At 51.9% G+C, this 26867-nt stretch overlaps 1 protein-coding gene across 3 annotated transcripts in view; it reads right to left on the bottom strand.

Annotated features, from left to right (window-relative positions):
• PXDN (peroxidasin) overlaps window positions 1-26867 on the bottom strand; it is a 66601-nt gene that overhangs the window by 17898 nt on the left and 21836 nt on the right. For 2 of the 3 annotated variants that reach the window (XR_014234884.1, XM_082357148.1), the window contains exons 2-12: window positions 23864-23935; window positions 22573-22644; window positions 18834-18905; window positions 15530-15601; window positions 15100-15171; window positions 12883-13052; window positions 10410-10527; window positions 8277-8446; window positions 3184-3456; window positions 1974-2090; window positions 666-824 (exon numbers count right to left, since the gene is read on the bottom strand). Coding sequence is in view for 2 of the 3 variants with exons in the window: in XM_082357148.1 (XP_082213274.1) it covers window positions 666-824; window positions 1974-2090; window positions 3184-3456; window positions 8277-8446; window positions 10410-10527; window positions 12883-13052; window positions 15100-15171; window positions 15530-15601; window positions 18834-18905; window positions 22573-22644; window positions 23864-23935 (1367 nt within the window). In the remaining variant the exon portion in view is untranslated. The remainder of the gene's footprint in view (window positions 1-665; window positions 825-1973; window positions 2091-3183; window positions 3457-8276; window positions 8447-10409; window positions 10528-12882; window positions 13053-15099; window positions 15172-15529; window positions 15602-18833; window positions 18906-22572; window positions 22645-23863; window positions 23936-26867) is intronic. The other variant, XM_082357149.1, reaches the window with a different exon arrangement.

Here is a 26867-nt window from a genome sequence, read left to right as displayed (position 1 = left end):
CGCAGCTGCCGGAGCGAAGGAGCCGGACGGGACCGAGGGACGGTCCAGGGCTGCCACCTTCCACCTGCGCGTCAGCATCTGGTCTGTCCGCACGGCTCCGGTCCGCTCGGGGCGGCCTGGGGCTGCCAAGTCCAACCCCCCCCGCCCCCCCACAACCAAGAGCTGGTGACGGGAGGAAGCAGGGGACCGGCTGATGACCTCACCCACGGGCCGCCCACTGTCCTGCCTGCTCGGCACCGGAGGGCAGACCCAGAGCCCATCCGCCGGAGCAGACCCAGGCCCCAACCCCCGGGGACCCTCTGCAGGCAGCCCCCCTCCGCGCCCACCCCCCAGGTCATCACCTCTCCTGCCTTCCTCTCCCGGCTCTCAACAGGGACCCGGGGCCAGCAGGAGGCAGAACCTCACGTCCAAGAGGACATGGGGGCCTGTTCCTAGGTCAGCCGCTGCTGCTGGGTCCGGGGCCACCTCGCCCACCCCCAGGGAAGGCAGGGATGACACAGTGACATAACGTGACCTGCTTTACTGTGAGGAGCCGGCCGTGCCAGCGTCCCACAGGCAGCAGTGTCCTCACTGCCGACATGGGAGAGACGGGCTACGACTACGGCCTCGGGATGCGAGTCCGGGGGACCGTCCATCGCAGGGAGGGGTGCGGGACCACTGCCTACCTCGGGGCTGGACCGTCAGGTGCGCGGTGACCCTCTGGGAGCCGATGATGTTGACGGCCTGGCACTCATACTGGCCCTGGTCGTGCAGGGCGACGTCCAAGATCCGAAGGGTCCCTGATGACAGGACCAGGTGCCGTCTGTCCACCGACAGCTGGCTCCCTGCAAGGTGGGGATGCACTCTCAGTGACCGGGATACGTGGACACGAGCCTGGCCTTCGAGGTGGGAGACGGGAGCCTCAGGGTCAGGCAGAACCCTAACTGAGGGACAAAGGGGTCGCAGAGCTTGTCTTCCCCAGATCTGGCCTGGAGTCACCGTCCCGGCCTTCGTCACACACCTGTGCGTGTGCGACAGTTCAGGGACAAATAGCACACAGACCCTGCCCCCCCAAGACTCTCCAGAGAAGGAGCAAGGGGCAGGGACCATGGGGTCGAGGGTTAAGTAAACAAGAGCCGGGGTGGTATGCAGACTCAGAGACAGGGAGAGGCCGGTCCCAGGCTGGGCATAGAGGGATGGGGGATGGAAAGGGGACGAGGGATGGGAAGGGGTCGCGGGCTGGGAAGGGGATGGGGCTGGCGTTGTTTAAAGACAAGCAGCTCCCCAAGTAGGGATGAGCCTCTCCTCCCGAAAACATGGAGCTCTCCTCTCGTCCAGGTTGCTCCCAGGATCCCTGGGAATGGCCCCTCAGGGGCGGAAGGGACGGTGGTGCCCATTGGTCCAGGGCTAGTCACCCCCTCGATGCCGGGGCAGACCCTGATGGTCTACCAAGGTTGGCACCTGCCTCTCCGCAGCCTTCCCGGCCAGGCTGCTGTCACCCACCCCCCGGGGTGACGGGCTGGGCCTTCCCCACATCGTGTGCCCAGCAGCTTCCCAGCTGGAGAAATCGGCTGGGGTCCCACCCAAGGAATTAACGTGATCAAGTCACAACACCTCTTGGGGAGCAGCAAGAGAACTCTGGGAATTCAAATGAGAAAGTCATATATACAGTACATATATTCTACCACCAGTTTCTAGAAAGTTCTATCTGCACACTAGTAAATCTGCTCAAGAGGCTAATTCAGTGCACACTGAAGGCAGGACCCAGACTACTCGGGAGGAGATGGGCCTGACATCCAGGTCCTCGGTGCGGACAGGTCTCCTGTCCTGTGTGTGAGGGGGTGGCCCGTGACCGGGGGTGGCCCATGACCGGACGTGCCCTCAGCTCTGAGTCACGTTGGGTTCAGCCAGCGCCGGCCTGCCCGGGGGGTCAGAGTCCCAGGAAGGGAAGGACAGAGGGAGTGAGTGGGTCACCGTCCTGCCCGACACCTCACCTCCTTTCGTCCAGGCGATGACCGGCTGTGGGTAGCCCTTCGCCTCGCAGTGGAACTCAACTGTCTGACCCTCGATGACAGCTCTGTCCTGGGGCGTCACCGTGAACTGAGGAAGCGCTTCCGGAGGGAAAGACGTTGGAAACGCAACATTTAGGAGACAGCTTTGGGTGAAAACGCCGTTTTCCTTCCCTGGAGGAAGGCACACCGCCCGCCCTCAGAGTCCTACCAGGACCCCGACTGTGGGTGCAGCAACCCGAGCAGAGGAAGATGCCGGAAAGTGAAAAGGAAGAATACCAGATGCTGGTGCTTCTCAGCGACACACTGACAAGTGTGCAGAAGGCTCTTACTTTAACAGCACTGAGGCTACAACACAGAACACAGGTAACGGCCTACTGCAGCTCCTGGAAGGGGCCTGACTTGAAGAGATTCATCTCACTCCTCGACCTAAACTAGTATTTGCAAATGGTATAAAATGTCATCTAGCGCAACTGTGCGTAGTGACAGGAGTTGTTTTATTATTACTGGGTGAAAAAAAATTACAGAATAATATATGCAATATAGTTCCATTTTTATAAAAGCAACAACCACCATCAAAAAAGGTAAAAACCAGTGACATGATTGCATGGGCATACGTGCAAAGAAAGGGCCAGAGGACGGATTAAGGACCAACGTTTAGTGACGTGGCTTCCACTGGGGACAGAGGAATTGGTGGGGACAGAGGAGAAGGAAAGAACTCATTCTCTGCATTTCACACTTCTGCGTTGTCCCAGCGCTTCTTAACCAAAGTCCCGCTTGGCAATTTATTTGAAAACTAATAAACTCATTACAGAGTCAATTAAGGAATTCGGAAACACACAGCATTAAGTCTTAAAACTATACATATTCTCAGACCCTATGTCCAAAAATTGACCCTAAGGAAATTCCAAGACGTGTGCAAGACATACTGATTCCGTACACACAGGCCTTGGTGAATTGGCACGCATACCCACATTCGTGTGGGGAACACAGCCGAAAAATAAAGCTCTGACCACCTAAAGCCTGCACGTGGAAAATAAACGTATCACCGAGTCCCACCGAAGGTCAGATGTGACGGGAGAGGATGAAGCAGGTGCCGGGACTGAAAGAGCAGGTGGAGCCCGCAGAGGGGCTGGCTCGAGGGCGAGCCAGGGAGGCTGCGGGGCGCAGGGGCCTCCGCGTGGACGGCTCTCACCTTGGACGATGATGAAGGCCGTGGCGTGGATGCCGTCCACGGTGTTGGAGGCGAAGCAGGTGTACTCGCCACTGTCCTCCTGCACCACGTTCTGGATGTAGAGGCCGCCGGACGGCGTGACGCTCACCCGCGGGTCAGCGGGCACGGGGGTCCGGTCGCCTCTGGTCCAGGTGATCCTCGGCGGGGGGTGGCCCGTGGCGCTGCACTCCAGGGTCACACTTTCCCCCACTAGCACCTCCGTGTTCTGGGGTTGGATTACAAAAGCGGGGCGAGCTGTCACAGGAAACACAGATTCAGAATTAAAATCCTCCAGTTTAGTAAACGTTTTTGCTTGGGGTTTCTATTTTCATGCTATTCATTCTATCTATTGAAGTCTAAAATAAGTAAAACAGACACAATACAATTGCATACTTTGTCTCCTTTCTTTTTTCAAGAAATGTGCAGACCACAAAGAGGGTCCGTGGCCTCAGGTCAAACCACCATCAGCAGCCCTAACTGACTGATTCCTTCTTCAAACATGGATCAAACTCTGCAGAAGTCTTACTTTTTTTTTTTATTCTAAATGTATTATGTCAGTCTTTTCAGTAAACCTTGCTAGTAGTTCTTATTGGTTATAAAACATTGTTTTTAAAGGGTATTTAGGACATATAGAAATAACAAATTTCCCTCATAGAAAGAAAAATACAAATTAATACTCTAATGAGATGGTTATAATTATAATTACAATGAGATAATTTTTCAACTCTAAATCCAGAAAAAAAAAAAATCCATACACTTATTATTGAGCTTGTGTGTTGAGCACGTGAAGAAACAGAACACTCACACGTGGGTAGCACAAGTTGCCACGGTCCACCTGGACAGAAGCATGCCCACATACATCAAAACTAAAAATTCATTCACCCTTTTACCCAGAAATTACTCTGCTAGGAACGTACCCCACAGATATTTGGTTGGCCAAAAAGTTCGTTCGGGCTTTTCCATGTTACAGAAAAACCCGAACGAAATTTTTGGCCAACCCAATATTTTTTACTGGCTTGTAAAACAATATATGTACAAAAAGGGTTTTTTATTACTGTGTTGTTTCTTCAGGCTGACATCCTGACCCACAATTTTCCAATCCAAAAAGCTCCAAAAATAAAATATTTTTTCATAACTTCTTTCCTTGATCTCTCTAGCACAAGGCTACTCGTAATCTTCATTTACTCCACTTACTGTGAACATTCATTCAGTTTGCTATAGGATTTTATATATTGATTGGGCGGGGCATTATCCAAGATTCTGTGACAGTTCAAGTCAGTAAATGGATTATGTACCATGTGGCCCTTCTGAAAAAAAAATCCCCAAATTTCCACATTTCAAACCACCTCTGGCCCAAAGGGTTTTGGATAAAGAGATGGAGACCTGTGACAGCAAAAGATTTGGAATAGACTTCAGGTACCCCAAAGGGAACGGGTTAAACAGATGTTTCATCTGGACAATGGGATTCCATGCCACCACCCATTAAAAGGGCAAGAGTAAGGAAGTCCCTCATATGTTGAAATGAAAGGTCTCTAACATCCAGTAAGTAAGAAGCAGCTCTGGCCTTGCAGGCACTGGCAGTATTTTCTAGAAGGAGGTTGGATGGAGGTGGGAATTACGTGGACCAGGGAAGGAGACAGGAAAGAGACTTCTCTACATCTTTTCTTGTTTGTTCATTTTTATTTTAAAAAATTTTTAAACTGCTTTATTTTTTTCTTCCAGTTTTATTAAGATATCATTGACATATAGCACTGTATAAGTTTAAGGTGTACAGCATAATGATTTGATTTACATCAATGATTTCAACTACAGTAATTAGCAAAATAAGTTTAGTGAATATCCATCACCTCATACAGATACAAAATAAAAGAAAAAGGAAAAATATTTCTTCCTTGTGATGAGAACTCTTCGGATACGTTTGTTCATTTTTAAACCCCACTTATCACATATCTAAGTAACAGCGGATCACAGAAAACACAGAAGTGACATTTAATGTTAGCATTTCCAGAGGATGGCAAACTGGAGATGTGGAGCCACGTACAGGGACAAGAACCGAAGGCGAAGCCCATCGTGAGGCATTGGCACCGCCCTGCAATTGTACGTGTGGCTTGTAGGAGCCTTAGGAGACAGAAAGATGAGGACACCCCAGGGTGAGCGTCAGACAGAAAACTCAAGGATGGGCCCCCAAAGTGCTCCACGATCAGTACAAGAAAGAGATAAAGTCAGCTCCTACCCCCAAAACCCCCACAGGGAACTCTGCTGAGTAGAAGGGAGAAATAAACCTCATGTCAGGCTTTATCAACCCCAAGTGGGTCGTCACATAGGCTTGCTGTCTAATTCACACTACGTTAGGCAGAAGGAAAGTGACCTCAGTGGAAGGGCTGAGATGCAGGAAGAAATAAAAAGAACTGGAAGTGATAATTACACGGTACAGTTAGACAAACATTAACAGTACCACATAACAACCTCTCATACATTAAAAAACAGAACTCAGCCTAGAAACTAAGGTGGGTAGTTATAATTTGGAGACAAATGTAAAGACAGTAACTGTAAACGTTGATAATTTAAGAATGCATTTGAAATTTTTCTAGAATAACCACTTATAGAAAAGAAATAAGGTATATAACTTCCAAACTAGAAGTAGGAAATAGAAGATGAAAAATAATTATTTCAAAATAAGGCAAGAAACATAGAAAAGGTTGGATAAATTGTCCAAAATAAGAGGTAGAATTTATAAATCTAAATACATTGCTAACCACAATAAATGTATATGGACTCATTTTTAAAGTCTGTGAGTTTTTAAAAAAAAATCTAGCTCTATGCTGTTTACAACAAACACTCAAAATATATTAATATAGAAAAAGGCTCAGAAATAGAGTCACAGATATAAAAAACAAACTTGTGGTTACCAGGGCGGAAGGGAGAGGGAGGGATAAATTAGGAGATTGGGACTGACATATACACACTACTATATATAAAATAGATAACTAATAAGAACCTGCTGCACAGCACAGGGAACTCTTTTCAATACTCTGTAATGACCTATATGGGAAAAAAAAATCTAAAAAAGAGTGGATGTATGTATATGTATAACTGATTCACTTTGCTGTACACCTGAAACTAATACATTGTAAATCGACTATATTCCAGTAAAAATTAAAAAAAAAAAAAAAAAGTAAAAAAGAAAGGTTCAGAGCAAAATGATGGGAAAAGTATAGTTGACAAACACTAATCAAAAGAAAGCAGGTTGCATCCATATAAAATCAAACTAACCTTAAGGCAAAAAGCGTTAATAATCAAAAGTTTAATTCATGAGGAAGATAAAAACTGCAAACTTATATGCCCCTAATAACAAAGCTTCAAAACAGATAAAGTACATTTAGCCCTTTGTGACTCATGGAGACTTACAAATGGGTCCATTATCATTACCTACATCACGGTGTTGGCAAACTTCTGTAAAGGGCCACAGAGCGTATTTTTTGGGCTTTTCAGGCTATAAATTTTTGAGTGTGATTATGTTCCAATAAAACTTAATTAATAGACATTGAAATTTGAACTTCATATAATTATCATGTATTGTAAAATATTACTCTTAAGTTGTTCAATCACATAAAAATGTAAGACACATTTTTACTTCAAAGATCTTGGAGAAACAGGCAGTGGTCCAGGTTTGGCAGCCCCTAGTCTAGGCTGGCAGGCTGCCACTGGCTGACCCCCTCACTCTGCAGTGACATTCCTGTCACGGATTGTAGGAGACCCTCCATGTGCATTTTAGGGAGCAGTGCCAACATGTTCAGACTAGTGCACTAAAGAAGGCTCTCATTCCCGAGAGACAAACAAAAATTCAGATCAAAAGAGGTTAGATTTGGAACTCTCAGGCCAGAGAGAGATTTTAATATTCCCATCTAGGAATCAATTATCCCGCTAACACAGCAACTTTGCTAAGGAAATGCACTGTTTATGTTCTATTATTCCCTTTTGTCCTCTGACATATACCTACAGAACTGCACCACTCTGTTCAGTATTTTGTGGGTTTCCCTGTGCCTTACAAATAAAGCACAAGCTCCTTCTGTGACCGGGAGCTCTAACTTATCTGTGGGAGATTCAGAGCCGTGTGACTTTGCAAAGATGCTGGATGCCTTGTTCCACTCGCGGAACATGGGGTTAAAGGGCTTTGATGTGCCTGCAATATGTGCACTGCCTTGCACTTTCCCTTGAGGGGATCCGACAGCTGGGAACTCTCACTCATCAGGAAATCCGGGCTGTGCCTGTGCTGGGACGAACCAAGTGATACGAAGGTCTTGTACTAGGAATCTAATCAAAGAAACACACAAACCACTTATCTTGGGATTGAGGGTACTGCAGTGCCCTGAACGATAAAGCATGAGGGAAACAAAGACCCTGGCCCGCCTACACGAGAATGACACAGGCCCATGGAGGAGGCCTAGCCACCTGTGCTCTTCCAGCGGCCACGGGGGACCAGGACCACCCCCCGGGGCTCCTCTCCAAGGGCCAGCTCCTCTTCTGACCAAAGCTCCAAAAGTCAACACTTTGACAAGGGCGGGGTCTGTAACCTGGTGGGACCCAGGCCACTCAAGGCCACAGCCATGCTGCCTTTGGCTCAAACAATCTTTTCAGTTCAGGTGCCAATATTTTAGGCCTGGGAATTCTGCATAAAAATTCAGATTTTTGGCTTCTTTTAAAATAGCCAAAGCCCTTAGCACAAGAGAGAGCCCACTGCCAAATGGCAACAAGTGAAAGAAGCCCTGGGGACCACCGTGAGCGGGAGGCGTCGGGGGACAGGGGACGTGTCTCCCCAGGTGTCCACAGCCCCTCTGGACTGTGCTCCCCGCAGCGCCTGTCTCCACTGTCCACTCTGAGTGACCGTCCTGGATTAGGGGTTGGTGGTGGACCAGGGCAATGGTCGGGGGTCACCTATGGCCCTGAGCCGACCCTGCTGCAGCAGCTTCAACGGGAGACCTTGGTGTTTGTCTTTTACCACCAGGTGCAAACAAAGAAGGGAGTGGACCGGGACGAAGGCGGGCTCTAAGTGTCTGAGCGAGCACTCAACGTACCTGGAGACCCGAAGTACCTGAGGGTCACCTCCTGCGTCTTTACCTCTCCGGCCACGTTTTTCGCCATGCACTGGTAGATGCCCTGGTCTGTCTCCCGCGTGTTCTGGATAATCAGGGTCCCATCGTCCAACAAGTTCAAGCGGGAATCTGTCTTCATGCTCAGCTCGTTACTGTAAAGACAGACCTGGCAGGCTCAGGCTCTGAAAGCACAAGGAAACACCTAGTCCCCCGTGGGGGGCTTCTGTCCTGGCGCGGGGACCCCAGTCTGGAGGCATGGAGCACCTGGAGATGCGGGGCCTCAACTCGCCTTCCTGGAAACTTTCCTTCCCAGCAGCCTGACCTACCGGCATTTCTGGGAAAAGTGTTTACGCACCGTGTTTATCTGCATCTGTAATTAACTCACATATCCACTTTCATCGTTTACATGTGCAACCTACGAACGTTTCAAAGTGGTCCTCATTCCAAAGGGAAAAAATGGACAGAGTGGACAAAATTCACAGGAAAACTTTCCCTTTGTTTTTGGCAAATCCATTCGAGACAAAGGGGTAGAAACATTTAAGTTATTAAAAGCGGAAAATTACAAATGTCCCCAGAACACCGCCACTGTCTGAGGGATTTCCCAGGGTCCCTCTCAGAATCCAGGTGCCCACAGGCTACAGACCCGGTCGCGGGAGGTGCTGTCCGGTTCCCCGCCCACCTCCCTCATCCCGTGCTCCAACTGCACCAACCGAGCCCCAAAAACTGGCACCTCCCGTCCTTCACGAGCACTTCCGGATGGAGGCAACAGACCTCTCGGGCCCCGTAAGTGAGGCTCTTCCTGATGTGGCCCAGCTTTCTCCCACAGACACTGTGAGCCCCGGGGGAGACGGGGCTGCTGCAGAGATGGGCCCCGGGGCGCAGCCCTGCACCAGATGCAGGCCCGGGGCCTTGGGTCTCCCTCTGCCGTGACTGGCTCTGCGATGTTAACTCTTAGTATCAATGTGTTGACTTACAAACGTGGGTGTGAACCACTCACGAATGCAGGTGTGCCGGCCTTGAGCAAATCTGTTCTTCTCTGCCTTTTGAATGCACACTCCCCGACGGAAGCCCTCCCGTGTTCACTCTGGAATTTACCTCTTGTTGCCCTCAGAGCTGTCCCAGATCCCAAGGCACTGGGGACAGGCCAGCATCTCACGTTCCCCACACAGCTCTGGCCCCGAGCCGGGCGTCAGCTGCGCTAGGTCGATGACAAAGCCAGGCCTAGAACCACTGCACACCTCCATGGCAGGTGCATCTCAGGTGACCCCTCCCCCCAGGCTCGCTGCCCTGTTCTTCTCCTCTGCAAACACCACTGGACTCGAGAGCTGGTGTCGGGGGCCCATCGCCTCTCACTGTCGCGACTGAACCCGGCAGGGGCTCTATGGGGCCACACTGAACCCACAGGAGGGTTCTGTTCGTGAGCGAGCGCGGGCCGGGGTGCTCGCGTTTACAAGAAGCACGCGGGCGACGACGACCTGCTCTCACGCGGAGGTTTCCTTCCCAGGACTCGGTTCAAAGCGGATGCGTGCAAGTGCTGCCCTTCAACCCAGACGACCCTCGGGGGTCTGACCCCGGGCCCCGCAGGGACCTGACTGCATTCCCCTCTCCCATACCAAGATGCTTGTGGACAGAAGGCGAGGCCTGGGTTTCCGGAGACAAATCAGACGCACAGGAGCAAAGTGCATGCGCTCACCTCACAGGGTCTCCCTGAAGATGCCACCCGCAGGGAAGACCCCCCCTCACCTCCTCGGGACCCAGGGACCAGACCCCACGGCTGCCGCCAGAGCAGGTGGGCGGGCGGGAGACAGCCCCGGTTCCCTCCCGTTCCTCACCCAGGTGGGGTAACCGCCCCTTCCGTGTTGACCAGCCTCGCTGACCAGGACCAAGCCCGGCAGAGGGCGACTCGGGCCGTACGCCGCGCAGAGGCCGGGGTGTGCCCGACGGCGACTTCAAAGCAGGAAGGATGCGCGAGAAACGTTCCCTCCTCTTTACTCTCCTTCCAGGGAGGAGGAAGGGTCAGGGTGGGCCGGACGGCGGGCGGCTCGGCCGCGGCTCACGGGGCGTCTGGATGGAATGGGACCCGGCGCCCCCGGCGGCCCGTCCGGAGCCACTTACTTGTTTCGGAGCCAGATGATCTCGGGCTTGGGGTTGCCCTCAGCCCTGCAGGTGAAGAAGACGGTGTTGCCCAGGGTGACGTCTGCATCCTGCGGCTCCGACGTGATCCGCGGCCTTTCTGCACCAAAAAGGAAAGCAGACCCTCCTGGTCTTAAACCGTCACGTGACAAGAACCCAGAGCAAATCCCTTCTGTTCAAGACAAAATCGCACACGTTCAAACCAAAATCACTCCCACGAGAGCGGCAGGGGGGCATCTCCACGGGGAAGACGGTGTTAGAGCCGAATTACACAGCACTGCCAGCATCTGAGGTCCACCCGCTGAGAACCCTGGCAACCGGGTGGCGCTGAGCCTCTGACAGACAAAGCACCGGGTGACGACCTCAGTGGACGCTCCCCCCGAGAGAGCCGGACACTCGTGAGTCACAGTTTTAGGGAATGAAAGGACAGACAACGGCACTTTTCAGCTGAAGCCACCCCGAAGGCAGAGGCTGTGCAGGTGCGGCCAGGGGCTCCCAACCCCGGGACCATCTCAGTGTGGGGTTCCCACTGCAGTCCCCCGCGGCCACCCAGTCTCTGAGCACAGAGAGGCCTCCCTCCTGCACTCCAGCTGCTGGGTGACTGTCCTCTCTGTGTCCTCACAGCAGGCTGGACTGGTCACCTCCTAACTAGGAAACTCGGAGAACTGACCCCTCTAAGCCCAGATGTATTCACTGACCTGCCACGTGCAAAAAGAAAAAGCACGCTCACGTGCAAATGCGTGTGCTCCTGTGTGTGTGTGCATGCATGCATGTGCGTGTGTGTACCTGTGCATGTGCCTGCAAGTGTGTGCACAGTGCCTTCACAACATCTGGCACCTTAAACAGGCACGAAAGGCCGTGTGCGTGTCTATCGCTGCACAGCGTCAACAGGAAACCCCTCGGACTCACCGCCGTCCGCGTGAACACCCCAAAACTGCGCTGCTCCCGTCTCCACTCCCAGGCGTCCTGCTCCCGTGCCCGTCTGGACACTGCGGCTCCCTGTGCGTAGCCGGAGGACCCCCAGCCCCACTGCTCAGCCCTACGCGCCATCCTCTCTGATGTGCTGGGTTTGGGAACTTTGAGAAAGCTCCGCTTCTCCATTCTCTCTCCAGGAAGAGGCAATGGTGGTGAAGGAGCTGGAGGAGGGAACCACCCCCCTGAGCGCCCCCCAGTGACCCCGAGTGACGGGCAGCAACTGAGGACCTTCCAGGACACTGAGGGCAGAGGCATCGTCCCCAGGCGACCCACGAGGCCCTGGGAGTTCACAAAGCTCAAGGCACCACTGCCTCTGTCACCCCAGCCTGGCCCCTGTTGACAAGGTCGGAGCTGGGCCGGGGTGGGGTGCGGGGAGGAGGGTCTGCTCCTCCCCCAGAAGAGAGGTGGGCAGAACCCGGGCTGACTCAGGAGGGCAGACCCAAGATGGGCACAGGGAAGTGAACCTGTCGTGACCCCCGAGCAGGTTCAGAGGGCAGAGGTCAGAGGGAGCATCCTCCCCTCCCCCACCCGTCCTTCCCCCAGGAAGCCGATCCTAAGGAGACAGTCTCGAGAACGGGGTGCACACAGCACAGCACTGCTGCCCACCCTGGGGGGCCCCTGCCACCAGAGCGGCCCTTACAGAGACGAGGGCACGACACGCAGAGGCCACAGGGTGGCCCTGGGACCGAAACCAGTCAGCTGCACACACTGAAGGCAAGGAGGCTGGCTGTACAGGGGTCGTTCATAAAGCATTACCAATGGCGACGAGTGAAGTTACATAATTGGGGGGGTTACTATGAAGTGGAGTGACCTTCAAAGTAATTAATTTTGTTTTCAATATTTGAAAATGATAATGATGCCCTGGAGAACCTAATTTTAGCACCACCCCCCCCGCCCCCGATAAAATGCTAAACTTAAAAGAAAAGCTGGATTCCTTGGGCGTTTATTTAGTAGGAAGATCTGTCCTGCGAGCTTTGATTTTGTTCCTTTTCTTGTGTTTCTTCGTGAGGCACTGCGTACGCCAAGCGGTGCACAGGTGCAACAAGCCAGACAAACTCGGCCTACGGCCACTCTGCGTGGCCACCACCCAGATCCAGACCCAGGAGGCCGCCAGCTCCCAGCCAGCAGCCCTGCGCCCACCCCCAGAAACCGCTCCCGCCCCCCAGCCCACCATGGGGTCCTGCCGGCCAGGCAGCTGCAGCCTCTAAAGGCAGAGGGCTGGAAGGAACGACAGAGGTAGTGGTGCACTTCAGGTTGCTATTTTTTGTTTGCAGGGAAACCTGAAAATAAAGCCCAAGTTTATTACCAGATAGTTAGTTTCTCTGTATAGGTACTACAGAGACGGGCTGTGTAAAGCAGGGTCCGGTCAGGCCCCACCCAGACCTGATCTGTGGGATCGGCCAGTGACAGCTGGATACCGGGCTGCACACGCCACGCCCTCTGGACACCAATGCGGGCTTGGGCCCCAGGACTCACTCACCACAGTCCAGCTCTTCCGGGGTGATGGCGGCCACCGACCGCCCCTGGATGCGCCTGGGGTATTCACAGGTGGCCGCTGCCTGCGCATTCCCCGACCGGGCGTAGCTCTTCAGCAAGTCCGCCAGCCACAGGATCTCACAGTCACAGTGAAGCGCGTTGGAGTCCAGACGCCTACGAGAAGGAAGCCGCAGCCAGTGAGACGTGGGATGGGCAAGGGCTGACCCGGGCCAGGCAGACCTGAACTGACCAGCAGTGATGGGGCCCGCAGACAACAGAATCTGACCCGGTCCGGCCCGACCAGGGGACCCAGCAGAGGACCACACTCGGCAGAGAGACGAGCCCGAGAGCGGGGGAAACCCGAATAATGCAAATAAAGGGTGGTGAAAGGAGCAATCAAATACCATATATTTTAGGTTCAAGACCGAGGGGCAAATACGTGCTGGACGAGTCTGGGAAGTTTCAGGAAAAGCACAAGACAGGAGCCTTCGTAAAGTCAGTAATGCAGAAATCCCCACCACCCGGAACGATTCCCGAACTCTCATCACCACTGGCACCGCGTCATCATGTACTACCTCACTTAACCCTTAAATACGCCCTAAAGGACAGTCAGCCCACAGGGCACAAATCTCAGCGGCTGAATTATCCTGAAAGTTCCGGGAGAAAGTGCCCCATGAGGCTGGACACATCCGTCCCAACATGTGGAACAGGCAGGGTGTCATCTCCTCCCTCAGAGACGATGGCCATTTATGCAGCAAAGCACAAGGTAAGGAGTGTGACGGGGGGACGTGAACCAGCTCGCGTCGAGTCCGAGGACGTGGCAGCAGGGCTGGCTGCATTCAGAGGGGGGCTCCCCGGGATCAGAGCCGAGGGGCTGCCCTCGGGCGTCCAGTGAGTTCACACCCCAGGGAGGCGGGCCCGTGATGTCACACCTCCCACTTGCATTTCTCCGGGACGCTGGCTAGGAGGGGGCGGCAGGCAGAACTGGCCCTGGCCCTCTGGCTGGACGGCCAGCTCTGATGACCACATCCAGCGGAGTCCACAGGGCTCAATGCAGACATGACAGAACCTCCCCCCGGCCGATTCCTCAAGTGAGCAGGCCGTGGGGGACCCAGGACCTTCCGGCGCCCGCTGACCCCAGAGCCCCTCTGAATAAACGGCAGGACCTCTGTGCTCAGGACGGGCCCCAGGGACAGTGGATGAGCAGGCGTGTGACCCCGGCCAGCAGCCCCTGGGCCGAGCGGCCAGGGCAGGAAGCCCCCGACTGCACGCTCCCCTCTGCCGTCTGGCGGGGAGGGGGAGGTCCACAGGGGCCGAGAAACCTAGGGTTTCACAGGCCGAGCCGATGCAGAGGGCAGAGCTAGACCATCAAAAGGCCAAAAAGGAGGCGGAGACGGAGAAGAACCTTTCCAGCCTTCTGTAGACTCAGGTAACCCTCGCATGCCCTGAGCTCGTCTTGGCAACTTCTGGCAATTTCTTTCCTACCCTCTCTTATCTACCAAACAGGCGGTGTTTCTCTCATCTGCCACCCTAGAACGTAGTTTTTAGTTTGGCTGGGGATTTCTTTATCCTATGAAGAAAAAAATCGTAAATAGTGAGGAAACTCTGTGTCTTACTTAACTCAGGAGAGAAACAAAGGCCACTCTGGGCCCAGGCTTGGTAATTTGACTTTTCTATCTCTTTCTTAAGTCCAGTTCATTGTACACTCTCAGTAATATCTAACTGAAAAACAATGGCCTTCAAGACCTCAGAGAAAAACACAAAAAAGATGTCAGATAGCTTTCTCCATCAGCTATTATAAGAAATTACTCAGTGTAAAGATAAATTATTTTTAGAGACCTAAAAATGGACAGAATTCAGTTATGTGCATGCCTAAATAAAAGGAATGCAATACAGTTTAGAGATTACTTCTAGGCCAATTTTATTTCCACCAGTACAATATGTAACGTGGAATTAAAAATTAATTTGAGGAATTTAAAATTGATTTTTAAAAACATCTTCCTTGCCTATTAAAGGGTTAATCTGTTGCCACATTCCCCCAAGCCAGCTAGGTATTGGTTTGGCGTTCTGATGGCTTAATCCACCCTCCCTTCCTAATTCATATCCAGACTGTGATGAACTCTTCTTTGAAATACCCAGTAAAAGGGGTCAGGTAAATGCATGACATGAAGAAATTATTAGTCTTTGCTGAAAAGACAGCATAAAGGGTTATTATACTTACAATCTTTTCATAGATTCCAAGTGATTAAATGTTCCCGGAACCAAATGTGTAATTCGGTTGTTATGTAAAAACCTGTTGAAAGAGGTGATAAACCACAGCAATTCTTTAAAATACTTTCCTAGACGTGCAGAAAAGAGTATAGCAGTCAAATAAATCAGCTTTTAAAGAACATCCCAGTGACTGCCTTTGTTTAATATAAATGAATTTAAGAACAATGTTATTTAGTACAGAAAATAACTACATTTTTTTCTATTTTATTATCACTATTCCCACTTCTGAACTGTTAGAGGAAAGCACAGATTTCCTACTGAGACGTTTCCCGGTTGTTTGAACAGACATAGATATTCTTTCTGTTACAGGAAATGGACAGAGCCACAAGCTCCAGGACCTGCAGGTAAAGAGGGGCAACCAAGAAGGTAACACTACTTACAGCCTCTCCAGCTTCGGCAAATGTTGAAATGACTCTGGGTCCAAAGTTTCTATCTGATTAAAGTGCAGGTATCTAGAGGAGTTTTTAAAAATGGGAAAAAGAAACAAATTTTAAACAGTTTTATACTTTTTAATAGATCTATAAGGTTTTGCTGAAAACATTTGTTCTCTAAGTCATTTCAAATCCACACGTCAATAGATAACTCTCTAGATCTCCTACATTGCATGGAAAACAAACGAAGTCATCAAATAGGAAGATTAAAGACAACGGAAAACTGGGTGCAGACCTTAAATGATTGACTGGACAATACGACTAAGGGTCAAGCACACCCACTGGGCTTCCTCCCCACCCAGCGGGGAAAGCCAGGGGCGCCCAGCTCTCCAAATACATGGACCTTTCTAGAAAAAAATCAACATGATCTTCATTACACCACACACGCAGGTATGTGAATGCCTTCATTCCAATCTTTTAACTTACACACGGATTTAGGAGACTTACACTTCAAGGTGACATTGAGTATATTGTTTTTCAGCTACAGAAACAGCTACTACAGAAATAAGAGAAGAAACCTGACCCTGAGTTAAGCGAAATAATGTATTTCCTCAAATGTCCTTTAATTACAGACCATCCAGAGCTTATACTTCTTTCCATTTGAGTCCTTACTTGCCATAAGTTACACATTTTTTCGTAAAACTAATTTCTTCTCATTGTCCTGCATACCGCTTTTCTCAGTTTGAAAATTGGTGGGCTTTTCCCTTAGAAATACACGGAAGCCCCCTCTAACTGGTGCTCCTGCAAGAGCCCCTCCTGCCACACAGGGACCTGGCCCGACACGCCAGACTGCGTCTTCACGAGACGCTGGGACCAGCAGGGTCACAGCACAAAGCCACGCAAAGGAGAGCTCTCTCCACACTCCCTCCACCAGGTGCAGCCTTTCACTGACTTTCTGAAATGATGGAACCTCAAGGTCCCTCGCCCTGTCCTGTCGGTGTCCGGCCTGCCCTGGGCCAGCTCGCCGGGAGAACCACCCCGGTGACCACGCGGCTGCAGAGTTGCCCACCTTCCTCCGCCGGCAGGCAGCCTGGTGGGGGCCGGGTCTGTGCCCACCACCCTCCCTGCGAGAGTGGGGGCCTGCGGGCAGGATGACGGGGGCAGGAAGCGCCCGTCCTGACTATTCAGGACGGGCACTTCCAGCGGCCACCGTGGAGCAGCCCTGGGACCGCCCATCAAGCACAGACACTGGGGGCAGACACGCTCAGCCGCGCTGCACCCGGGACTGCGGGCCGGCCAGGTCCAGGGCGAAGCCAAGGTGGGGAGAGAAGGGAAGACACGCCGCTCCCAATCTGATGCTGTTTAAAACTCCACGTGCCGACAGCCAGGGGGAGGCTGACCGGACACGAGTGCTGCCTTGAGGGGCTCAGGGTTCACAGGCCCCCAGGGCTGTGGCCACCTCTCCCGATGGTGGAGGAAAACGGGCCGAAGGCAGGAAGGGAGCCCCCAGTGCCGTCCACGGTCCCTGCGCCCTGCCCGCGGCTGGCCTCTCAGGGAGCCCAGGTGAGCCTGCTGGACGGGGCGGGTCTAACGCGCGGCCTAAGGAGCCTGTCAGCGCCTCCGGGTTAGAGACCAGAGCTAAGGACACACTTTGGGCAGCCGGCCGGCCCGAGGCTGCAGCCCGTCACAAGTGCCCTGCTCTGCATCTGCACCTGCTCCAGGAGCTTCCCCCCAGCCCTGGGCCAGGGGGTGTCCACACACGGCCGGTTGCTGAGGCTCTGTCCCAATCGATTTCGCTCAAATAAACTCTAAACATTCGTATACGCCTCCACTTATCTTTTAAGGCCTGCGAGAGCCGAGATGCTGGGCAGACACGGGGCTCGGGACCAGCCTCCCGTCCGCTGGAGCACGTGTGCCAGCGCTGGGCATGGGGGGCCCCGCGAGGATGGGGACCCGAAGCGCTCTGCACGTGGCGGGGGCAGATCTGAGCGCGTTCCTAGGGGAACGCTCCCCTCCCCCTCACAGTGCCTCCCCGAGGGGCGGGGACAGGTCCCAATCTCTCTTCATCCCTAAGTCTCAGCAGCAGGGACCCCTCACCCCCAGCGCCTGATCCTGGGTTTGGAGGCAGCCTGACTTAGGACGCTGTCCCGAATCCCTGGGACCTTGGTCACCAACTCCCACTCGGCGCTCCGTGGATGCCATTCCGCTTCCCTCCTCATTTCTCCCAGACTTTGCCTCTGTCTTCCTCAAAAATAACCCCGCTCACCCCCTCCCAAGGCTCGATGGGCCTCACTTAGCTCCACACCTGACAGCACGTGTAAATCCCAGCCCCAGATCCATTAAAACTGAGTCGGATGCAGGAACGTGTTCCGGGGACCCTCCCTCCACCTGGGAGTTCTCCAGATATTCCCATGTGTTTCTGTGACGATCTGACCCCTGTGTCATTCTCCCGGAAGCCGAGGGTGTACAACCCCTCACATGCAGCTTCTTTCTAAATCCAGTCCACGACGAGCACAGCAGGCTCGGGAAAGCGGCTCTCAGCTGGATAAACAAACGGGTATCTGAACACAAGAGCCCTGCGTGTGCTTCGGAAGCTCCTGATTCAGGTGAGGCCTCCCCAGCTCTGCCTCAAGGTCTCTGGAGATGTTTCCATGTCCGGCCGAGTGACAAAACCCTAACCACAGCCTCGGCTGCAGCATCACGTGAATAAAACTGCCTGACACGCGACGACTCCAGCCCATTGATGGACAGGTGACCGGCCAAGCACACAAGTCAGAAAATGCCTCTGACCAGGAATTCTGCTTAAAATGAGCATGCTGACTTCACAGCAAAGTAGGACTTCATATGCAGCCCAAGAAGCAACATCCAGCGTATCCTAACTGGAAAAGTTTATTTTCTCCAAAATACTGACGTCATGAATGACCAAAGTAAACCGGACGTGCAGATTCACAAACAGGAAATACTGTACGAGGAAACCACCTGCTGGTCCCCACTTCTCCCCGAAAGACCTCTACTTGCTCAGATCTGTTTGCAGGTCTATCTTGTTATACCGGAAGCACCATGGGAACAGGGGTCACCTGGTGATACTGGTCCTTGTCCCAGGAAGGCAGGGCACAGGGTGTGGGGTGGTTGCCCAGATGGGCGGGGTCAGAAGGAGGGAGGGACCACGGCTTTGTCATCTGCATGCACACAGCCCTACGCCCCGGGGCACAGACATGCATCGTGCAAACAGCAGACTTGGCCTATTTTTCCCTGCAAGAGGCAAAGGGCAGGTGAAATCCAAGACACCGCAGAGCAGAGGAGAGGCACTTACAGTTGCTCTAGAGAGGCAAGTCCCTTAAACGCTTGCCTGTCAATTGACTGGATCTCATTCTTGTACAGATAGCTGAAACAAGAAACACGGGAGGATTAGCACACGCACGCCAGGCCGTAACTCAGGGTGGAGAGAAGAATTCAGTTGGCACGTGGGGACAGTTTTCAAATTCATGATCGTATTAGGATACAAACAGAACGTTTACACGGTAAGTACACTTCCTCCAAGGAGGCTCCCCTTCCCCTTTCTAAGGAAAACCTCCAACTGGAGATGATCAGACCACCACCATGTCTTCAGGAAACTCACAGATTCTTGGAGGACAGCTTATGAGCAGCTGACAAAGCATTTGCTTCAAAGCCTGAAGAAAATAAAATCATTTCCTGACAAACAGGTAAAATGCATTGAATATAAGCTTCTGTAACTGATACTGATACAGTTTCAAAATGCCCAGAAATAATCTGGGGAAGAGAAATTACAAAGACTACATAATCTGTTTTCCACTCAGAATACCATTCTCCTACAACAGAAGCAACCAAGGCTGATCAGAAGAACCACCCAATGGGCCCGCTGCCTGTTCCTGTATGGCCTGCACGCTAAGAAAGGTTCTTACGTTTCTAAACGGCTAAAAATTTCAAAAGAAGAATATTTCGAAACACGTGAAAATCATGTGAAATTCACATTTCAGTGTCCGAAAATAGTTTTGTTGGCACACGGCCATGCGACTCCTTTACTGTGGTCTACGGCTGATTTTGTGCCCCCTGGAAGCAGAGACGTATGGTCCTCAAAGCCTCAAGCGTGTACTGCCCTGTCCGTTCCAGAAGAAGCTGGCCAACTCCTGAAGGAACCCATCAAGGTTGAAGACTTTCACACCAAAGTATCCAATTCCACCAGAAACACAAGACCACATGTGTTGGGTCCACCCATCTGTCCTGGACCTCAGAACACATCTCTACCACGGCCGTCTGTACTCAAACGTGGAGGAGGTACCTGCCCTGGGCATTTCTCCATCGCTGCTGTGGGCAGAGGGACGGATCAAACTGCACACCTTTCCTACAGTGTAGCTCAGGCAGGTCCTTCTCTGCAGGCTGGATGCTTGGTGGTTGGGCTCTCACCTACCCACCCACTTAATAAACGACACCGCTTTGTCGCAATGCTTGTAACGTCGCCTACTTCATTTCCAGGACACGCGTTTTACTGCTTTTTACTTAATAATATTTGGTGCAGGGCCCAGTCTAACAGGACCTGCTGTGCTGCCTTTAATCGCTGCAATCCTTCCAAGCGATTTCCCTTCTCTCTCTGTGCAAATCTGCTGAGGCGACTTCACCAAGAACTACAAGCCTTAACACAAACCAGCCAGAATTCCCCTGAAACTGAGGCCCAGTGCCTGCAAGAGGCCTGGCACAGACATTACTTCTCCAGGCTGTGGGGTCTGAATTCTTGAACTGCCACCTACTGGCTGTGCGTCTTGAGTAAGAATTAACGTTCTCTGCCTCCGTTTCTCGTGTGCAAGATGGAGTGAATAGCAGTACCTCACAGGGTCACTGAAATTCAACAAACATATAGAGAGCTTTGGAATAGGGCCTCACCCATGCAACTCCTGTCCAGGTGTGAGTTATTTCTCCTACTGCTAACCCTATAGGAGGTAAGTCTGAACAAAGGCTTCTGTGCCTGTTTCTTAAACACAAACAAGCAAAACAAAATATCAACATGGACATCACCTTACATGCACTTCAAGAAGATGAGAGTAAAGGAATCCTGTCAAAGAATACATACAATTGAACCAAACTAGTATGTATGAATGCATGCTGGTAAAGACATTGGAGCGTAATCTGTTTTCCTAAGAATAACTCGGTGTTGATCATGATCTAACAATAAATCATAATTTTCTACTTCATCATAGAGTTGACCCTTTGAATATGAGTTCTAACTACCTCAAGGGTTAACGTCATCATTTGGAAAGCTTAATGAAGGCAAAGGTGTATTCCTTACCAGAAGTCAATGGAGCTACAGCACGTAAGGAACACTCAACCACCAAAAATACACTTTGGCACTGATTAGATAAATACCAAGGCTGCAATAATCAATACATTGTGGAAGCCTTCTTAAACATTTAAGATGCATACCGCACAGTCTCCTAAGTCAGTGCCTGTCAGGATGGACCCTCCCGATGTGGTCTGGGAAGTCGGAGGAGGAGGCTGGGAGCTGCAGTAGCAGCATGGCAGGGTCACGGGACCCCTTCCCGCCACAGCTGCAACCTTGTCCTGGTGTCTGTTCTCACAGTGGTCCATCTCCCCGCCGTTACTGCCGACCACTGCTCAGCCCATCCCGGTGACCCCGGAACCTACCGCGTGGGCGTCTCGGATGAGTTCAGGTGGGAGGGAGAAAGGTTGGCGCGTGGATGCCTTGAGAGGAAGCCCGTCAACAGACGAGGTTTAAAAGTATTATTTTTAAAAACTGTCCTAAGTGAAAAATGAAGTATCCCTAACTACTAGGGTAAATGATAAGTTGCTCTTAAGTAATTCAAACCAAAAAAATAAAAAATAAAGTAAAAAAAATTTTTTTATAAAAACAGACTAAACACGCACACACGCACTGCAAAAACTGGCTATCAGTTAAAGGACTCCGCTTCTAAGAAATCTAGGCTTTCTTCTGGAGCTTACACAGCACTTAAAATCGAAAACCAAAACAAAACGTAAGTAAATAAATGAAAACTCAAGAATAAATAGAAGACCTTTCCCTCATTTTAAAAATGAGCAACAAGGCTTAGTGTGAACATTGCTAATGAAAAATTAATATACTGCGTCAAAAGTGATGGAGAGAAGTGTGTAGACACGACAGTTTCAGATTCTTCGTGGGGGAAGATGTATTTAATAAAAAGTTAATGTTACCTCTTGCTCATAACCACTGTCTCACCTGAGCTCAACAGGACTTGGAGACACCCAGGTTCACTTAAGCCACACGTTTCCCCCAAAATCACTGATACCAATCCCTCATTAAAATGGCTCTAGCTGAACAGTCCTAAAGTTAAGAGTAATTTCCTCAAAGCACATGATACTTACTTCTAATCTGTTAGAACCAGCAATGTATTCAGTGTTTTGTTAAAGTTTCCAACTTCAAAATAAGTGCCTGTGAAGGTACTGAACCAGGCGAGGTCATTTTCTAACTGCAAAAGTGACTTCAACAAGCAGATGTTTTAAATGCTAATAAAATCATTAATTCAAATCACTTTTTAAAGGTAGAATAAAATTTAACTACATAAAAATAAGAGGTGAAATCACTTGGCGGAAGATGGGGAAAATCAGCAGGAATTAGTGACATTCCAGAGGGATCTGTCATTCCCATCTCACATCTCGCCCACCCCTGAAAGCTCAGATCCCACAAAATATGTCAGCTGTTCACACTGGCGGCTGAACAAAAGTTATCACCTTCCATCTCAAGAAGCGTCATTATTACCCGAGAATGATTTTCAGAGGCTATAGTTTTTCATTTTATTCAACCTATTTTACTTAAGGCTTAGCAGATAAACACTAGAAATCACATAAGGTAGCACTTTATACTGATAACAACTCATTTTAAAAGTCCCAACCAAAATTTCACTCACCTTTCGAAAGTAAAACCTCTTTTTCACGTGACTGTATTTACAATAATTCATGAACAGTACAAAATTTAGCTAGCTCAGTGAGTAAACAGTCCAAATACAGATAACAGACTCTGGTGTAAAGAACTGGTCATGACTTACAGGTATTTTAGATTCTCCAAGTCTTCAAATGACCCACCAGGTATACTCTTGATCTGATTATTGTTGAGAAGCCTGTGAAAGAAAGTCTCAGTAAGAATTTAAAAAACAATACCTACCAAATGTAAAATAGATAGCTAGTGGGAAGCAGCCACATAGCACAGGGAGATCAGCTCGGTGCTTTGTGACCACCTAGAGGGGTGGGATGGGGAGGGTGGGAGGGAGGGAGATGCAAGAGGGAAGAGATATGGGAACATATTGTATGTGTATAACTGATTCACTTTTTTATAAAGCAGAAGCTAACACACCATTGTAAGGCAATTATACTTCAATAAAGATGTTAAAAAAAAAAAAGAATGATTGAATGATCGAGCAAATATGCCATTATCCTGTCACTGAAATTCATTCACAACCAAAAAAAAACAATACCCTTCTGAACTGTGTTATGATTAAGCCACAGACCTAACACCGACATTCGCTAAATGCAAATTAACACAAGCAAGAGCCCTGTGGGTGCTGGACGCTCCCAGCTCCAAGTTGCCTCAGGGGGCTGGTCCGTATCAGCGCACATTGCTGCAGCTCTGCACACAGCGGAGAAGCAATCCCCTCTCTCCTGCACAAGACGGCTCCCTTTATCCTGCCGTCTCTTCCATTTCCCCTCCAGCCAACTAGGAGGCCCTCGCGGAGGTGCAGGGTGTCCCGGAGGTCGGTGTCTCCCCACGGAGCTTTCCTTTTCACAGGGAGGGAGCTGGGGGCCGAGCCACCCATGTCCCCCCACCAGGCTTACAGGGCAGTGGTGACCGTTCCTGACCCCCAGGCCCTGCACTGAAGAGTCACCTCCTGGGCAGAAGGGCCAGAGCCCGTCTCCGCCCACGGCATTCAGCACAGCCCACGGCAGCCCGGAGTTGGGGTCTAAACCCTGGGACACAGCTGGACAGCACCCCAGCCCCACCAGGGCCCGTACTAGCTCAGGAGGAGGGCCGTCCCCTCGATCCTGCAGTGGGAGATGTGCCCAGCACAGGCCTGGATCACACCCAGAGGATGGACAGGTTCACAGAGGTCAGATGAGACACACGGGGACAAAGGTCACGACGGCCGCCAAGCCTGGGACCCAGTCCTGGCATCTTAACGTGCAAATCCCTCTGTCAGGTTCCACGGCAACCCCTCAGCCATGCCCACCCATGGTGGGCAATGGGGTAGACCTCCCTCAGCATTCCGGATCTACCCCCAGGGAAAGGGGTGATAATTTTGGTATCTCTCTTCTACCGGCTCCCAGTACAACGTTTGGACTTACAATGTGTTCAAGTTTCTCAGCCCCCTGAAGGCCCCCGGCTGGATCTCTCTGATTCTGTTAAAGCGAAGATCCCTGTGAAGAGAAAAGAAACGCATTTACAGAGAGAAATCTGTGATTGTCACTAGTTGTGTGTCATCGTTAAATATTCGGTTTCCAAGCAGCAATAAGGCATTTAAGAAATCAAACCCCCCTGTTTACTCCTTGGATGAACCAACCCTGGGCCAAGGCTAACAAATACATGAATATTTGTCTGAATGACAGGTGGACGCTCTCGCCTTACAGAGTTTGTTTAAACAATAATTATGAGGAGATAAGAGGTTCCTTTGTCACCCATCCATCCATCTCCGCCAGCCCACGGGAACGCTCAAGTCTCAGCGTTAAGACAACAAACACAGGACGGATTTGCAGGGCCTCACGAAGGGAGTCACCCCTGGAGCAGGCGTGGAAACACCGGGGTTCCCTCCTGTAACCTCTGAGCTGGAACTCACTCCCCCAGTAAGGACGTTTAGCCCGAACGCTCAGAGCCACAAAGCTCACTCAGCGTGTGAGCTGGAAAAAACAAGGCTATTTCACGTGTGCATCTTAACACGGTAAATAAAATTAAATGCACACGTAGAAGAGTGGACGGAGGGAGGAGCTGAGCAAGAGGCAGAAGCCGGCCCGGCGGCGGGAGACGCGCGGACACGGAGCAGGCCGGCGGGGCTCAGGCCGGGGCCCGGAGTGCAGGGACCGAAGGTCTGCTGAGATGCCCGCTCCCACCCTCCCCCAGCTGGAATCAAAATCTATCAGTTGAACAAGTGTGAAAGTCACCAACAACTAAACACAAAGACCCCTTTCCTGACCAAGGAGTCTTAGAAACATTAAAATTCCTTACTCACAGGATGAACCCCTTCCGTCACAGCCCAACGGGGATCACGACGGGCTGAACTGTGTCCCCACAAGTTCGCGCGTTGAAGCCGGGCTCCCAGGGCCTCAGAATGTGATCTTATTTGGGGAAGGAGTCCTTACAGAGGTGACCAAGTTCCAGTGAGGTCACTGGGGTGGCCCTGGTCCGAGACAGCTGGTGTCCTTGTAAAAAGGGGAGATTTGGAGACGGGCACACGGGGGAAGGCCAAGGACCGCGGCAAACCTCCAGAGCCGGGCGGCGGGTGGTCGTGGAGGAAAGACCCGGCTCAGAATCCCCCTCGCGGCCACTGAAGGAAGCAGCCCTGCCAGGTGACCCGGGATGTCCGGCCTCTGGGACTCCGGGAGAACAGACCCCTGTCCTGTCGGTGGTGCTTCGACAGGACGGCCACAGGAAACTCCCACGGGCATCCTGGGGCAGCACTGGTCCAGCTCACGAACGGACAGCCCTCTTATGCTATGTACTGAGCCCTTTCAGCGTTCATAATCTTTTCAGGAATCTGATTATGTTGACCCGATTCAATAGCTGTAACTGATGACAGAACTGGTTTGAGTTTGCGGTGGAGGCTTCTCGGAAAGCGTTTGTTTGAGTGGCTGAAACCACCCGTGTCTGCGCCGGGGCAGCAAGTGCAATGCACTGCCTTCGGGCATTTGCTTCCTCGCTCTGGGTCAAGTCCTCGGGACCCGGGCAAACGGTCAGCACCTGACCCTCACCCGGGTTCACTCTCCTTGGAGACCCTGTTGCCCACCAGCATGGTCCCCCAGGACCCCTCCTCCCCTGCACAGACAGGCTTGTTTCCTAATAAAGAGTAATTTACGTTCAGATTCAGAACAGAGCGAGCGGCCCCCTTGGGGGGGAGCTGGGACGGGGAGGGAGTGGAGGGCAGATGGGGGCAGCTCCCCTGGGGACCCTAACGCTCCCCGCAGTTCCCGCTTTCTTCTCGACTTCAGAGGGCTAAGGTGGCCCCGTCAGCGTCTGGTTCTGTCCCCCAAAAGCTTAACCCTGGTCCTTCAAGCCCCCCGCATCCCCTGATCCTAATGCACCGCCAGGCCCGTCCACTTTCCCCAGACAAGGCACAGCACCATCTCCACCTCCTTCTCTTCCTCTGCCACCAACGCTCGGCCAGGCCCGGCCGTGTCTGCAAACCTGACCTCAGTCCTGCACTGGACACCGTCCACGAGCGCCCGGCCCACTGCTCCCATCGCCGCAACACACCTCCCGACCGGGATCGCGGCGGCCTTTCCCATGGGCCCCGTCCAGCCCTCCTAATGCTTCGGGCCCGTGGGCAGCCTGCATGGAGGACGCAGGTCCCCCGACCAGGGATGCAGCCTGCAGACCTCTAGGTGGGCCGGGCAGAGGGGCGCCTGTGCCCAACCCACTGCCAGCACGGGGTGAGGGGCCTTTCAGAGCAGCCACGTGCACCTCCACGTGGCCCACACGGTGCATCGTAGCCAGCTTGAACTTTCGTTTCTGTTTTCTGCAACATGTAAACGCTTCCAAAGCGTCATCACTAATAAGTAATTGACTATTAAACAAGGTGCGTCTGGAGGCCACGCCCCTGTCCCCCGCACAGCTTCCCCTCCTTCCCGGTCGCTCTTCGGGGTGACTCTACCTCACCCTTCCACTGTGTCCTTTTGAAAATCTAAGCAAATAGAACGTGTGTCTATTTCCCTCCCTTTCTTGCACAAAAGGCAGCTCGCTGTGAACACGCTTTTCTTCCCGGGATAAACTGCGGAGCTTCCCGCAGCCGTGTGTGGACACGCCCACACCTCCTTCCGGGCGGTGACCGCGGCCTGTGCTCGGGCCACCTCGGAGGACCGCTCCGAGCCGTCATGGACAGTACCCGGGACTGGCTCTCTGGACCCATCAATTCACACTGTCGCTGAGGTATTCACGGAACCGATTCCTAGAAAGGCATGGCTGGGCCGAAGGATAAACAGGCGTCATGACAGCTGACATCTCTGAGCTTGCTAAGTGCCCATCACTTCCATAAACACATGTGGTCCACACACCCCAGGCGCTGTGGGAGCCCAGCCTCAGAATCTGCCCAGTGTCGCACGGGAGCGGGTGACCTGCAGGAACCAGACCCGGGCACTGCCT

The sequence above is a fragment of the Balaenoptera borealis genome (genome assembly GCF_965194805.1).
Source record: "Balaenoptera borealis genome assembly, chromosome: 15".
Lineage (NCBI taxonomy): Eukaryota > Metazoa > Chordata > Mammalia > Artiodactyla > Balaenopteridae > Balaenoptera > Balaenoptera borealis.
Note: the sequence above shows the minus strand (reverse complement) of the source record. Positions and strands in the feature narration are given on the sequence as shown.